The sequence below is a fragment of the Portunus trituberculatus genome, chromosome 14 (genome assembly GCF_017591435.1).
Source record: "Portunus trituberculatus isolate SZX2019 chromosome 14, ASM1759143v1, whole genome shotgun sequence".
Lineage (NCBI taxonomy): Eukaryota > Metazoa > Arthropoda > Malacostraca > Decapoda > Portunidae > Portunus > Portunus trituberculatus.
The window spans coordinates 19,545,202-19,561,488 of NC_059268.1; the positions used below are offsets into that span (position 1 = coordinate 19,545,202).

At 39.5% G+C, this 16,287-nt stretch overlaps 1 protein-coding gene across 4 annotated transcripts in view; it reads left to right on the top strand.

Annotated features, from left to right (window-relative positions):
• The window catches only part of LOC123503577 (signal peptide peptidase-like 3), a 36,009-nt gene that overhangs the window by 14,253 nt on the left and 5,469 nt on the right, over positions 1-16,287 (top strand). For 3 of the 4 annotated variants that reach the window (XM_045253466.1, XM_045253467.1, XM_045253469.1), the window contains 9 exons: positions 10,742-10,819; positions 11,411-11,508; positions 12,097-12,216; positions 12,446-12,524; positions 13,441-13,553; positions 13,893-14,044; positions 14,416-14,577; positions 14,848-14,960; positions 15,542-15,686. In XM_045253466.1, coding sequence (XP_045109401.1) covers positions 10,742-10,819; positions 11,411-11,508; positions 12,097-12,216; positions 12,446-12,524; positions 13,441-13,553; positions 13,893-14,044; positions 14,416-14,577; positions 14,848-14,960; positions 15,542-15,686 — 1,060 coding nt within the window. Of the gene's footprint in view, positions 1-7,698; positions 8,336-10,741; positions 10,820-11,410; positions 11,509-12,096; positions 12,217-12,445; positions 12,525-13,440; positions 13,554-13,892; positions 14,045-14,415; positions 14,578-14,847; positions 14,961-15,541; positions 15,687-16,287 lie in introns of all 4 variants that reach the window. The other variant, XM_045253468.1, reaches the window with a different exon arrangement.

The following is a 16,287-nucleotide window of genomic DNA, read 5'->3' on the forward strand; positions in this document are numbered from 1 at the left end:
TTAGGCGGTTTTGTATGCTTAGAAGGGTCTGTGGAGGTCGAAAAGATTAATGGCCATCAACTTCAGTATTGAGACGCATTTTTACCTTGATTTTTTGGGTGTGACTAAACGATTTTATATGTATTAGGAAGGGTCTGTGGTGATGATGATGATGATGATGATGATGATGATGATGATAACAATCCTGCTTGGTTCGCACAAATTAGAAACTGCATCTGAAAACTGAGTGACATGAAAAGTTGTCTATGTAAATGCTGAGTTTGAAAATCTTCGTTCGTGACAGAGAGAGAGAGAGAGAGAGAGAGAGAGAGAGAGAGAGAGAGATATTGACAGACAGACAGACAGATAGATAGACAAACATATTGACAGACGGACAGACATAGACAGGCAAACATATTGACAGACAGACAGACAGAAAACCAGAAAATAATGCACTGAACAGGAGGAAGAGAAACAGAGCAAGGAAAGAGAGGAAAGCAACTTATGAGAAAGGGAAAGGGAGGAAGGAGGAAACGAAAAGGAAGATCAAACCGAGAGAGTGAAAGGGAAGCAGGAATGTAGGAGAAGAATTACGTGGAAGAAGACAAAGAAGGAATGAAACAACGAGATATGGAAAAACTTGAAAGAAAAGCAAAATTAAGTTAAAAAATAAAGACAATGGACGAAGAGAACAAGAGAAGGAAAGGAAGGGAGTTACAGAGAGAAAGAGAGAGAGAGAGAGAGAGAGAGAGAGAGAGAGAGAGAGAGAGAGAGAGAATAGCAGTGTGTATGTATAGGAGGGCGTTGACTTCCTCCCAAGCACTTCCTTAGTCACTGTTTAGACTTGTATGTACTTGCTTCCTTCGCACACGCCGCCACCACCACCACCACCACCACCACCACTTCTTCTTCTTCTTCTTATTATTATTATTATTATTATTATTATTATTATTATTATTATTATTCTGCCTACTGGTTCTCCTGAGATAGTGTTGAATTTCTCTCTCTCTCTCTCTCTCTCTCTCTCTCTCTCTCTCTCTCTCTCTCTCTCGCGTTGCGGGAAGAGGGAGAGTGGGTAACAGTAATCTTGTATCGTTTCAAACTTTCACTAAACATGAATCTCTCTCTCTCTCTCTCTCTCTCTCTCTCTCTCTCTCTCTCTCTCTCTCTCTCTCTCTCTCTCTCTCTCTCTCTCTCTCTCTCTCTCTCTCTCTCTCTCTCTCTCTCTCTCTCATCTTATCTTAACAGGCAACAGATATTCTTTTCCTTTTCTATCAGTAAAGCTAACACAGATTGAATCGAGATGGTGGTGGTGGTAGTAGAAGTAGTGGTGGTGGTGGTGGTACTAGTGATAGTGCCAATCAAGTAACACCCACAGCAACGTTTCACTTTTTTTTCCATTTTCCTTTCCTTTCCTTTCCTCATGGTACCTACGTATATATATAACCCGTGTTTGCCTTTGAGAGAGAGAGAGAGAGAGAGAGAGAGAGAGAGAGAGAGAATAATTAACGGTCCCAACATCCAGTAATAGCAGGGTACTTAACACAGAGTAGGGAATCATTGTAGTGTATTCCAGCAAGAAGCAGCAGCAGCAGTGTGTGTGTGTGTGTGTGTGTGTGTGTGTGTGTGTGTGTGTGTGTGTGTGTGTTGAAGGCCGCAGCAACGGTGTGGCAAGACCTGTCTGAAGGCTTGTGGCTGCACTGCACTTCGCTCCTCCCTTCATTGTAGCAACACTTCCTACTCTTAGTCCTCATCATCATCATCGTTAGCGTCGTCACGTGGCCTCAAGAAAACCCTTATTATTGTAGTCATTTCAGGAAGTTGTTTCAGGAAGTTTGATCTGGGTGTGTTGTGCTCTCTGGCCTCGATGTCGGAGTTTTTTTCCCTCCCTTTATTGCGTTTGTTTGTTTTTTTTCCCCAGTTGCGAGTCTAGTCCGTGCTTGTTTTTTCCTGGATTGTTGATGTGTTCTGCTTGGTGATTGTTTATTGATATGATGAATGTGTGGGTGGGTGGGTGGGTGTGAATAGCAATATAGATCGATGGATTATATGTTTACGTATGTTAGACCGTTCAAATGCCTTTAACTCTTAACATTACTGAGCGGTTATGGAAACACAGTGAGGCATCTGGCAAGAAATCAATGTCGCTATATTATGCTGATAGTACAAAAGGTCGACAGGAATATGCCAGTGGAGAAATGGATCTGACAGAGGGGGTACAATTTCTGCTAAACCGTTCACGTGGATACATAGAATTTTTAAAAAGCTTGAGTTGTGAAGTGGCTGCCATCAGGACAAGAGTAAATAAAGAATACCTCAATGACTATTAGATATTTATATTTACAATTGATGGCGTTCCTGTGAGTGTATCTACAAGTGAAGGTAGGCATAGAAAGAATACAAAAACTATATACCTAACCGGGGAATTAAAATAGATGTAGTAATAAAAAGTGTTAAAAAAAGTGTTAAAAAAGGGAAAGGGAAACAGATAAGATAGTTTATAAGTCACTCAGCGAACAGATAATATAGTAACTGAATGTCAACCTCAGGGCGCTATGCTAAGAGAACTCACAAGCAGAGAGAGAGAGAGAGAGAGAGAGGAGGGGATAGCGAGACTAAAAAATATTGGTGAGATGGCTTGAATGTGTAACCAATAAATGTATTTTGTATAATGTATTTTCCCAGTGTGTGTGTGTGTGTGTGTGTAATTCACCTCCTCGGTCGCCTGCTGGTCACCCAGCCAGTCTTCCCCATTACGGAGCGAGCTCAGAGCTCATAGACCGATCTTCGGATAGGAATGAGACCACAACACACACTCCACACACCGGGAAAGCGAGGCCACAACCCCTCGAGTTACATCCCGTACATATTTACTGCTAGCTGAACAGGGCCCACACATTAAGAGGATTGCCCATTTTGTGTGTGTGTGTGTGTGTGTGTGTGTGTGTGTGTGTTGTAATGTTATCACACACACACACACACACACACACACACACACACACACACACACACACACACACACACACACACACACAGTCATGGCCAGCCGTCACAAGTTCATTGGTCAGCAGAAATCTCTAAGGTTTTCACGACTCACGCCACCATGCTAATCTTTGCTAAGTGTGTTCACAAAACCGACAGTCATCACACCATCTTGCGTCCTATCCCCGCCACTTTGCCTCCTGTTTCTTGGCGTGCACTTAGGCAACGTTTGAGAAGTGTGTGTGTTTACTTTAACCATACACTCCGGTCATCTCTATTATCACCTGCCCAGTTTTATTATTGTCCATATGGTGCCTTTGTTTTTGGTCTCGTTTTTCTTGTGAGTTGATTTGATGTCTCGATATTCCAAGCTTTAACAATACTGGGACACATGTTTACCTTGAGATTTGTGTACGATTAGACCATTTTATTGGCATTACGGCGGGTCTATGGAGGTCAGAAGATTAATAACCAAAGTCGTCACTGTTTTAATCATTCCCTCGAGTTTCTGAAGCTGTATAGAATCACCAAATAGGAAGCAGAATGAATATGGAAACGCGTCATGGTACGTAAAGGGGTTAAGTAGTTAAATAGTTGCTTGATATACGTAGCTTTCTCAGAATTTTCACCTCTCTTTGATTTATCTGTGTAGACAGGCACAAGTAAATATCACCATAAGAATTACGAATATTTGTCCGATTCTTTTTTTCCTTCGTTGAATATCGGTGTTACTCATTTTCTATTATTAAACGAGGCATTATCTGCAACTCACGCGCTCTCCAAAACTGAGATGATAGTGTTCGCAAGCCGGTGTTTTGTGATCTCTCTCTCTCTCTTACACACACACACACACACACACACACACACACAATTCATTACAGTCAATTGACGTGTTACAACCACTTGTAACGATGAAGGTAACCACTTTTCAACCAAAAGACGACAGTGTTGTAATGGACCTAAATTAAACGCCTGAACTGGACACTAAGTCGACATACATTCAATGATTATTACAGCAACGATGCGACTGTGTGCTGTTGTCTGATGGAGGGCTTGGAGAAGGAAAGAGAGGGCGAGTGGCATTGCTGACGAAATTGGGCGCGACACACACAGAAATAATGTTGTAGACTGATTGAAAAATGAATAAATAAAAATGCGAGGGTTCCGCTCCATCGCAGTTATATGACGCCTTGATAGAGAGGGAAAAAAATATTGTTCACAAGAAAACACCTGAAAAAAATCATACGACAGCTTGTGTTATGCTGTGTCAGGTATTTAGTTATTTATTATGATCTTGTCATGACTGTACATTGGCAGTGAGAATACCTTTAAGCGATATTATCATTCTATCCGTCAATATCTTTTCATTTAGTATGAGAATAGCACTAACTACTCCCGCACCCGGACAGTACACTCTCCGCCCTCCAGTTGGTGCCTCCCCGTCTCGCTCAGCCAGCCACACGTGTTCTAAACAAAGCAAACAGAACCTGCTCCCCGGCTGCTTACGAACACTTGTGCAGGTGTGGCCGCCAGGTGGAGGGAGGGGAGAGAACTGATGCAAAACGGATATGCAAAAGAGAGAGAGAGAGAGAGAGAGAGAGAGAGAGAGAGAGAAAGGGCAAAAAGAAATATATTAGAAAAAAAAATGCCCACTGGAATTCCAATCTCCATAAAACATGCCAAAGAATTAGTGTGTGTGTGTGTGTGTGTGTGTGTGTGTGTGTGTGTGTGTGTGTGTGTGTGTGTGTGTGTGTGTGTGTGTGTGTGTGTGTTGTACTGAATACTGAGAGATACACACCTATATGTTGTACGAAATGACCACTAGAATTGTCTCTCTAAGATCAGTGAACGTATATTGACTTCAAACACACACACACACACACACACACACGCCACAGACACTATCCCACGCACCATCTCTTGTCTATCTCTTTTTAAATCGCTCCCTTTCCGCTTCCCTTCACCTGGAGGCTACACCTGCGCACGTGGTCGGCGGGACGGGAACACAAGTCTACAGTGCATATTATTATTATTATTATTATTATTATTATTATTATTATTATTATTATTATGGCTAGGACTGTTTCAAGAGGGAACTGTCAAACACACACACTCACACACACACACTTGCCAATGCAGAACATGAAAATAATGGCACATGTTGTATAATTTGACAAATGGGTGAAGGAACGAGGTGGGATTGTTTCTCTCTCTCTCTCTCTCTCTCTCTCTCTCTCTCTCTCTCTCTCTCTCTCTCTCAACCTTAAGAAACTGGAAGGGAAAAGGGGGAAACTCAACCTTCAAAATTTCATGGCCCTTAGAACGAAACCCGAGGATCATTTTTAGTGTTATGTTGTTTATGTTGTAGTGACAGTACAAGACAGCGTTCATCGGGGTCTATTTTGAGTTAGCGTGGAGGAAACTTGTGGGTGAATTCAGTAGCTCTTTGGCCGGTATTCAGAAACGTTTCGCTCTCTCACCACGACTAATTTTCAAGGCCACAGAGATGATTAGCGGGGTTTTCAAGAGTGTTTATCCGGTCAGTAACGTAGAAATCGAGTCACTCTGCCTCTAGAACCGTAAAAGCTCCCTTAAAAACTCGTGTCAACTTAAATAAAGCCTTTTGAAATCGTGGAGATGAAGGGCAGAAGTATTTGAGATTATGAGGCAAAATTTATCTCTCATCCTAACGATTTTCCAAGATCACAGAGTTGATTAGCCGAATTCCCATGAACATTTCTCCTCTTAGTATCATTTTAATTGCGTTTATCTGGTACTGGAACCGTGAAAACATGAAACAATCCCAAGTAACTTTAATTAGAGCCTTATAGAGCCTTTGAATGTCGTAAAGCTGCGGCACAGAATTGTTTCAGAGGACGGTCTTTAGTGTTGTAAGTATATAATGAACACAAGGACGTCTTTGTTGGGGAGACCTTGTTAGAATTCCACTGTGTGTCCTCAATGGTGTGGCAAGGGTGTGAGGGACAAGGTGTTATGCACTTAGCTGGTATGGGATTGGCTCTCTCTCTCTCTCTCTCTCTCTCTCTCTCTCTCTCTCTCTCTCTCTCTCTCTCTCTCTCTCGGACCTGTTTATACCCTTGAGCATCATCCCCACGACCTTCTTGCTGGCTTTCACTGACGTTTTCTGGAATGCTGTGCTCAGATTCTCAAAGTGCAAACAGTTTCCAGTGAGTGAACGTGACTTATTGAAAAGTGTCTGCTTCTTCACCTTGAGTCCTTGAAAATCTTAGGCCCATAGCACTGCATGTGATCTATCAAGCCTGCATGCATAGAAGTGGCATTCGTGCGCTTGTCTGCAGAAGTAAATGGATAAATTAATTGCAGATATCGTTCTAGTGTCATGATCAAGATGGATGCGTGATGTGATACTTTCAATATATGGGTAGGCGTTTACATTTGTGAGACTGTCAGCATCACTAAACTCCAACACGTACACGCCATACTCAATGTGCTATATTTGTTCAGCCATGGCCTCTGCTAGCCTTTATATACTTGTCTCACCTAAATCAGTGGCCGAACAGCACCTTGCACCAGTCCTCCTCATCAACCTTGGTATTTTCTTTTGCAAACCCAAAGAGTTTCTTCTTCATGCGATCCATCAAGAAAGATCTGACAGCAGACATGGGCCTTGCAGTGTCGCCACCCCGTCTGGTCAGTCATGTTTGCAACACGTCAAGGAGAGCTTATTTATTTATTTATTTATTATTATGTATTTTAGCAGGCCCAGCCAGTCATAGAGGACCTGCCGGGTGACAAACTAAGTGAACTGTAACATTAGGTCAGTAGCGGCCGAACCAATAGCTTTCACTCGGTTCCTTTCTTACCCTTGAATTGTGTGACCATTCCCATGTCCCGGCAGAGACTTGGAGAAGAAAGAAAGGCAGGGAAGTATTAGATAATAGTATGGAGAGTCGAGAACAAGTAGTATTAACATAATTATGAAGCGAGAATAGAGGGTAGAACACGTGTTGGCCTAGGTTACCTGTCTCGTGTACAGTGCTCACCTGTGACTTGTACGCCACTTGTGTATTGAATGATTCACACTATTGCCAGTTGCTTTGTGTGTGTGTGTGTGTGTGTGTGTGTGTGTGTGTGTGTGTGTGTGTGTGTGTGTGTGTGTGTGTGTCCAGAAAATGACAATGACTTACGTAGACATGACTGGAGTTCTAGATAAATGTATGAGGTACTTAGAACAAAGCTGAACAGATGAGATGAAATGGAACAGTTTGCAGGTGACTGTCCCAAGAGATTGTCATTATGACGTCTCTTACTGTTAGATAAAATTGGAGGTTTCCTTTGTCCAACATCGGATACACACACACACACACACACACACACACACACACACACACAGAGAGAGAGAGAGAGAGAGAGATAGTAAGCCAATTATATACGTCCTCCCTCAATTATTCTTGTTATTCTACAGAACGTTTACGCTTACCACACCATGTGTTACTTAGTACCGCGGTGTAAGGAGTAGAGGAGGGAGTAGGAAGGGGTCAGGGTGACAGGTGTTTACACACACACACACACACACACACACTCTCCCGTCGTCCCCCCCTGCTGCTTTTTGTGTGTGTGTGTGTGTGTGTGTGTGTGTTAACGAACACACGAAATACTTAAAACGACACGGTGAGCGGGAGCGTGGCTCAGTATTGGATGATTCCTGGATGCACGCTTGTGGCTTTGGCTGATCAGATTCTTTATTTATCTCAGCTTGTGATAATCCTGAACAAACAATCGACGCTCACATGAAACGCAGCATGTATAATGTGTATGATGGTGTAACTTATACACCTCTTATACACTGAAAACCTCTCATCCATGGACTCCAATTTCGAATAATACGGTGGAAATACTCGTGTTGTGACAGTGAACCAAGCACCAAGCACCAAACACCCATGAGCCGCCAGTGTGTCCGAGGCTGCGTGGAAGTCACCGTGAACAGCCCCTTCACAGCACCCAGTGTGTGGTGGCCCAAGTGCGGTTACTTTGCCGACTCAGTAGGAAGGCGCTGATAGCAGATCATCAACACTAACCTGCTTACTGGACCTTTCTGTTCCCCTCGTGAATAGAAAACAGAAACAGTGTAGGAGGGAGGTGCGTGTGGTTGGCGGGTGAGGTGCCTCTTGGATTCTACCGCTCCTTCCTCTTACATCGCACACTATCCATCTCTCTCTCTCTCTCTCTCTCTCTCTCTCTCTCTCTCTCTCTCTCTCTCTCTCTCTCTCTCTCTCTCTCTCGAAGACTCATTTCAGTCTCCTGCCACGCTTCGACTACCTCTAATCAAGCCCGACCACCCGCTCCTCCCTCCCTCCCTCCCCGGCATCCTCGACCCAGCAATGGACATGACGTAAGTAAGCAGGGTCGTCCTTGTATTGTTCAAAACTTGGGCGTACAAATTATACCACATGGCAGAACGGGTGTGTCAGTTGTCAGAGAGAGAGAGAGAGAGAGTGTGTGTGTGTGTGTGTGTGTGTGTGTGTGTGTGTGTGTGTGTGTGTGTGAAAATACCACTTTAAGTTAGTTATCTTTGTTTCGTGCTGATTTGTTACATTTTATCATTCGGTTTGTGTTTATTTCACTTGCGACTGAATGAAACTTTTACGCTTCTGTCACAAGTCACCGCAAATTGTTGTACAGATTTCAAAACTTTTCATTGCAGGAGTACTGTCGTGAGAGATTGATTGCACATAGTTGTGGTAAAGATATTGTGTTATTCTCAGGAGTAGCTAAACTAATCTTCAGGTAATGTATTCTCTCTCTCTCTCTCTCTCTCTCTCTCTCTCTCTCTCTCTCTCTCTCTCTCTCTCTCTCTCTCTCTCTCTCTCTCTCTCTCTCTCACACACACACACACACACACACACACACACACACACACCTAAAACTGATCATTTCACTAATCAGCACTCACCTCTTCCTTTTCCTTATTATAATGGACCATCTCTATCTAACCTTAGTCATCCTTCATTATTACATAGAATACACATAATGTTAGAAATTTGACTCAAGATAATTGCCATAAAAATACAACTCAAGGTGTAAATGGCATTAGCAGTGAAAGAACCAACTCAGTCCTCCTTTACAGTTGGGTCAGGACAGATCTCCAGGTTCTATTGAGTTGGTACGATCATGTGAAGTAAGTCGCTTTATCACAGTGTGTCCTTGCACCACATTTGCTCCATGTGTACGTGCATTTTTATTAATTTATTTTTTTTTATGTAGGGAAGAGGACCAGCCAAGGACAAAAAAAAAAAGGAAAAGATAAAAAAAATGCCCACTTGAGTGTTGGCTCTCATTTGCTCCATGTGTACGTGCATTTTTATTGATTGATTGATTTTTTTTTTTTTTTTTTTTTTTATGTAGAGAAGAGGACCAGCCAAGGGCAAAAAAAAAAAGGAAAAGATTAAAAAAACGCCCACTTAAGTGCTGGCTCTCTACAAAAAGGAAAAGCGTCAGCCAAAATTAAGGAGCAAATGCCTCGATACCTCCCTCTTAATGCTGTATATGTAATGTTTTTTGTTGATTTTTTCTTTTCTTTTCGTATAAGTACAATTTTTACATGTATTGATGAAAACAGGAAACCAGAAAAATTAACACATATCTTGAGAAAAAAAAATAGAAAACATGAATGGAAAGTCTTATACATGTACTATAAAAAAGATATGCTGCTTCTCACTCAAGTCACTCAACATTCACATCCGCCATATCAATCCCAATATATTTTTTCAGATAGCAAAGCAACATTTTTATGCCAGTACAACTCCATACAGGTATTAATGGTATATGAGATGTATGAATAGAAAGAACCTGGAGTGCCTTAATATTTTCACCATTCATAGATAGTGGAAACATGATACTAGTACTTTATATGTAGCAAATAGGGAGTGCTCAATAGCCAGTGTTATTGACCCACTTACTTCACTGTGCCGTCCCTCACTTCACACTAAAAAACAAGCAAGATTTTTAAGGAGATACTGTGTTTATCAGCATCCTCAATCTTGTATCTAATATATACCTGGTTGTCATATCTTAGTTTGTTGAGCATCTTTATCAGCTGTTTCTCTCTCTCTCTCTCTCTCTCTCTCTCTCTCTCTCTCTCTCTCTCTCTCTCTCTCTCTCTCTCTCTCTCTCTCTCTCTCTCTCTCTCTCTCTCTCTCTCTCTCTCTCTCTCTCTCTCTCTCTCTCTCTCTCTCTCTCTCTCTCTCTCTCTCTCTCTCTCTCTCTCTCTCTCTCTCACACACACACACACACACACACACACACACACACACACACACACACACACACACAAAAAAAAAAAAAAAAAATTGTAATAGAAAAAGTGTGGAAATAAAGACATCCAAGTGGTGGGTCATCAGAACACGTCATTTTCTTTGTCTGGAGCTTCGAATGATTTGGTGGTAGGTTGTCTATTGGATGGTGATGTTAGATACGTGACTAAGCATAGATGTACAATATGTAGTAGTTAGCAGACTCTACTTACTTGAAAACAGAAGGCACCCTGTGTTGCGTGGAATTTGCAAGACAGTGTGACATTTTTCAGTGTCCCCACATTGCTGTGTAAGATTCATTTGTAAAGCTGACAGTGGCTAAATGGTTAAAACACCAGGGCTATGGAATCAAGGGAGCTGTACCTACACCTTTCCCTTTCCTCTTTCCTCTTCCTCCTCACATTGGATGGGTGGATGCAGCTGAGATCTTAGGATTTTTTTTTTTTTTTTTTTTTTTTTCTAATCACAGATTTCTTGTCTTGCAGGGCATACTCCATTGTGGACTCCTCCCGAGTCTCCACCTTTCTCATTTCCATCCTCCTCATCGTGTATGGCAGTTTCAGGTGGGTCACGGTGTAACTGTTTACTTAATAATTGTCACACTTCAACACTGGCTCTCAACTGGAGGTGTGCATACCCTGAGATAAATGAGTCATCTTGTCCTTGTCTTGTCCTTGAATGCATCAAGTTCATCTGAGTGCACAGAATTGCCCTAGATAAAACCACAGTAAACCTAACTCTATGCCTTGATGTATTCAAATTGTTTTGAAGACATATGGTGAACACTTAAAATACAGAACTGATATGAGAAGTGTATACTTTTCATTTTTTTCTCTAATTATTCTGGAAACTTTTTTGTGAGTACTGTGTGTTACATAAACTTCCCTAGCTACATGATCATTCTTAAAGTACAACATAGAGCAGTGCTCTAATTCCATTAGTTTTCCAATATGTTTATAGAATTGATACTCAAAATTTTCTGTATACCATTAAACGAGATTATGTTTTGATGCTCACATTTCTCACAAAGAAATGGTATATTACATTAATGCTGTGATGTGTACCTGTGTGTTTAATATTACAGCCATGAACCTCCTTGTGTTTTATGTGTCAGTATTGAATTAGAAAGTGTTAACATTGTTATTGTCTTTCAGATCTCTTAACCTGGAACAAGAGGCAAGAGAAAGGGAATCAGAGAAAGAAAGAAATAAACTACTTGGAATAGCTACACCTGGTTCTTCAAGTGACAATAGTAAGAAGTGCAATGAATTCATTTCTACCATCAAAAGATTTTGTTGTTCTTGTTAGATTTAGGAGTTCCTTTTTCCATGTTGACTAAGTTTTATTGAAATCCATACGTGGACCCTCCCTATATTATGGGTACCTAATAATAGATTTTCTCAATTTTTAGAATATACATAGTTTTAAATCACTTTAAATCATTGGTACTAGTATTATGCTTTTTCTAAGGCTTAGTGATGTGTTCTAAGAATGTCATTTTGATTAGTATGTATTTTGTAAGAAAATTACACTTATGATATATACTAGTGCAATGTCTCTCTTCAGTAAGCTTGTATGTTCATTTGCCATGATGGATTATCATACAAATATACAGGTTTTTTTTTTTTTTTTTTTTTTTTTTTTACCAAAGCAAGGAATTTCTCTGTAAATTTTCTTTTTGTAAATGAAGTAGAATGCTAGTCATATAGTTTTTTTGTTTTGATGTAGCTATATCTGTATTGGTAGAGTAGGGCTTTGTCCTTCATGATTATTTTACTAAGTCCATAAAACATCATATATAAATACAGTGTCAACTTTTCATTCTAATAATATTTTGCAGATGTACAAACCCTGGACACTATGCAAGCACTGTGTCTGCCTCTTGGGGCTTCCGTGTCCCTGCTTATCATGTTCTTCTTCTTCGACTCCATGCAGATGTTGTTTGCTGTGTGCACTGCAAGTATGTATAAATTGTTATCAAGGTGCAGGATTATACAACTTTTTGTGTGTCTTTTGAATATGAAAATATGATGTGAATCTAATAACCATGGTAGTCATTATTGTTTGGCTCTTATTCTTTGAATTATGTATTTCTAGTATATTACAAGGCCAAATAAAGTTATCAAAATAGCAATAATTATGTGCAAGTGTAGAGAGAAACAAAGGAAGAATCTATATTTTCTTCCCAGTTATAGCCACAGTAGCACTGGCCTTCCTGCTGCTTCCAATGTGTCAGTACATCAGCCGCCCTTGCTCAGATAATAAAAAGTAAGTAATTTGTTATGTGTGGTAATGTAAGCATTTTAGAAATAATCACATATATAGTAATGTTATTAAATTTTCAGAATTATCCCTGATATGTAGATCTTTTGGAGAAAATATTCTAATCCTCCAGCAACACTATGAACATACACCAACATCATTCCAGAAAGTTCCTCACTTCCAGGCCCATATACATCCCCAAAGATGTATAGTTCCCATCTTAACTTAGTTGTTTTCACATCAGCCTCAATCAAACACATACTGCTTCACTTGCAGACATACCACCACTTCTCTTCAAACATGATATAATCTTCCAAATTCATGTTTACCCTTTCCTTTCGTCTCTGTTTTGTGCAGAATTAAAACAAGAAATGGAAGTCATATTATCCTTTTTTCAAGTATGGTTTGTAATTATTCCAAACTGCTGTATAACCATCAACAACTCTGTAAGAAAGGGGACAGGTATAGTTTTATGAGTAGCAGAGGGAAATCAGTTATTAATGTGGAAAAATTCAGCTTTGGTAGCACATCTGACACACTTGCAAGAATAGTTAGTCAGGGTCTGTCCTCTGTGCCCTGACAGACACGGAAGATAATTATAATTTTAAGTTTATTCATGGGAATGTAAGAGAGAGAGAGAGAGAGTTTTACGAGTGTTTTGTCTTGCCTATTCAGCAAAAAGTGTCATCCTTGTAATTAAATTAATACATGGCAAACCAGAAGCTCACAACTAAAAAAGGAATTAGTGTACATATTTCCATTAGATGTCATCAGGTTCTTATAATATACTGTTTAGATATCTTAAACAAACAATTTTAACTATAATTACATATATGCATATGATCTAAATAAAGGTTTTCATATCAATTTTTTTCAGAATTTCAGGATGTAGATATGACTTAAGAATATTTATTGCCCACAGAATATCGTTTGGAATGTGTGGGAGATTCACTGGAGCAGAAATAATGGCTTTCTGTCTCTCTGTGTCCATTGTTTGCATCTGGGTGATGACTGGTCATTGGCTTCTCATGGATGGTGAGTGATGGTGCTACCAGAGATTACCAAAGCTTTCAAAGTTTTAATACTGCAAAATATAAGTTTAATTATTCTTTACTGTATTAGTGTAATCATTTTTGTATTTTTCCTCTTGCTCAATTTAAATTGTATGTCTTCATTTCTATCATATTTACACCTTAGCAATCTGTTGGCCAAATAAAGTTTGGTTGTGACATTGAACAAATGTGTTCTTGGTGTGTGTGTGTGTGTCTCTCTTTAATCATCACTATTTTAGAGTTTTGAGTGACAAGCATAATGTGAAGCTCACTTTTTTCCTCATGAAAGCATGCTATGTTTATTTTCTTTTCCTTTTTGCAGCAATGGGAATGGGTCTGTGTGTGGCATTCATTGCATTTGTGCGCCTACCCAGCCTGAAAGTATCGACACTGCTCCTAACTGGTCTGCTGGTGTATGATGTGTTTTGGGTTTTCTTTTCATCATATCTCTTCAATGCTAATGTCATGGTCAAGGTGAATTTACACTGCCCTCAGTTTTATTAGGCTTAGTGAATACTTCAAGTGTTGACGATAGAAGTGCATGTAAGGGGTACTTTAGGAAACATCACTAGTTTAGTTGTCGGGTGGAAGAAAGTCCATGCTCTCTCTCTCTCTCTCTCTCTCTCTCTCTCTCTCTCTCTCTCTCTCTCTCTCTCTCTCTCTCTCTCTCTCTCTCTCTCTCTCTCTCTCTCTCTCTCTCAAGGGAAAAGTAATTGCATTTATTTAATTTCATAATCAAGAATTAGTCTTTTATATTTTTTTTGCCTTGTTAATTCACTCACTCTGCTGCAATAAAGAATGCAACACATTATGTACTATTGATGTTAATACTTGTGTCATGACAGGTTGCCACACGGCCAGCAGACAACCCCGTGGGAGTCATGGCACGCAAGTTACATTTGGGTAGTATGGGTCGTGAGGCTCCAAAGCTTTCCCTCCCTGGGAAACTGGTCTTCCCTTCCATGCACAACAATGGACATTTCTCAATGCTGGGCTTGGGTGACATTGTAAGTTGATTCATTATTTACTATTTGAAAAATAAGATGCTTAATAAGTTAGTGTATATTAGTAAGAGAAAGTACAGGGTAGTAACACATGAGCACGAACCTAACTTAACTTTAAAAAACAATAAATTCTTATATGTCTATATCTAAAAATACTCCTTTATAATAATTACAAGTTACCGTGGTACATAAGGTAGTCTAAAATTAAGGTGCTAGATTTTTCAAAACTAATCAAAACATTAGCTGTATGAAAGAAATCTATGTCTTAAACAGGTGATGCCGGGCCTTCTGTTGTGCTTTGTCCTCCGATACGATGCCTATAAGAAGGCTCAGCTTCTTTCTGCTGAGGCTGGAGTACCTCCACCTTCTAATTTGGGCAAAATAAGGTTGGTTGTTTTGTTGTTTTTATTTGATTCTTGTCCTAGTTATATGAGAACATTATCCTTTCCATATTATGATACTTCCAGAAAATATATGATAATAATGGCAATTTACAGATATATGTAGAAATTTAAAGTATATATATTCTGTTTTGTTGTGCCATTATTTCATTAAGTATTTTAAGTCCAGCTGTCTCACTTATCTTCATTTTAGGACCAAATCTCTTAAGGTATTTGATTTTACATTATCTTAAATAAATGTAATTCTCTCTCTCTCTCTCTCTCTCTCTCTCTCTCTCTCTCTCTCTCTCTCTCTCTCTCTCTCTCTCTCTCTCTCTCTCTCTCTCTCTCTCTCTGTCGAGAGAGAGAGAGAGAAGGAAAGAATAGCTGTTGTATGTATTGACAAAAATATGCTAACTTCTGCACTGTTCATTCTCTGGCATAGTTCTTCAGATTCTTCAAATTATAAAGAGAATTTTATATTTAACCGATTATCTTTTCATGACATATGTGTTAATTTCTACCTTTAGGTCTTATTAGAATTTGTAATATCTTACTTGTGTATTGATGTTGTTTTTCCTTTTCAGTTACTTCCATTGCTCCTTGATTGGCTATTTCCTGGGCCTGTTGACAGCCACTGTGTCATCAGAAGTATTCAAGGCTGCACAACCTGCTCTCCTGTACTTAGTGCCCTTCACTCTCCTTCCTCTGCTCACTATGGCTTACCTCAAGGTGAGCTATATTATTAATTTGTCTTTTCAGGTGAGGTTTCTATTTATGTAGCTTAGCTTCTGTATTGTACATATAAACTTTAGACAAAAAAGGAAAATCGCAAGGAAATCTACAATAAGAATGAGGTAGAAATTAGCTTGGGAAATTGTAAAAAAAGTAAATAAATGAATGTGATAAAGATACTTGAGTATAAGGTAAGTAAATGCAGTAGTTTTAGATTAGTCAAGATTGTGTAATTGTAGGAGTGATTCTAAACCTTTTTTAAAGTAGTCCTTTGCTCCATGGTTGACTCCCATATCTTACTTAATGAAATTTCCTTCATCATTTACACATTTACAGGAAAAATAAAGTAAAAAAAAAAAAGCTTTTTATGGAGTATAGATTGAACACTTGAAATACTTGACACTGTTTATCACATATAGCATTACAAATTGACTCTCACTCCAACCACAAAAAAATGTAGACTGGGATTGTTGTGAGAGTATATGTGGTGCCAGGCTGCAAACATTTTTGGCTGGCTTCATATATTTTTAAGAAAATGCACTTAGATCCAAATAGTTTGGTTATTCTGCAGTGTTTAAAACCACCTAACTGAAAACAT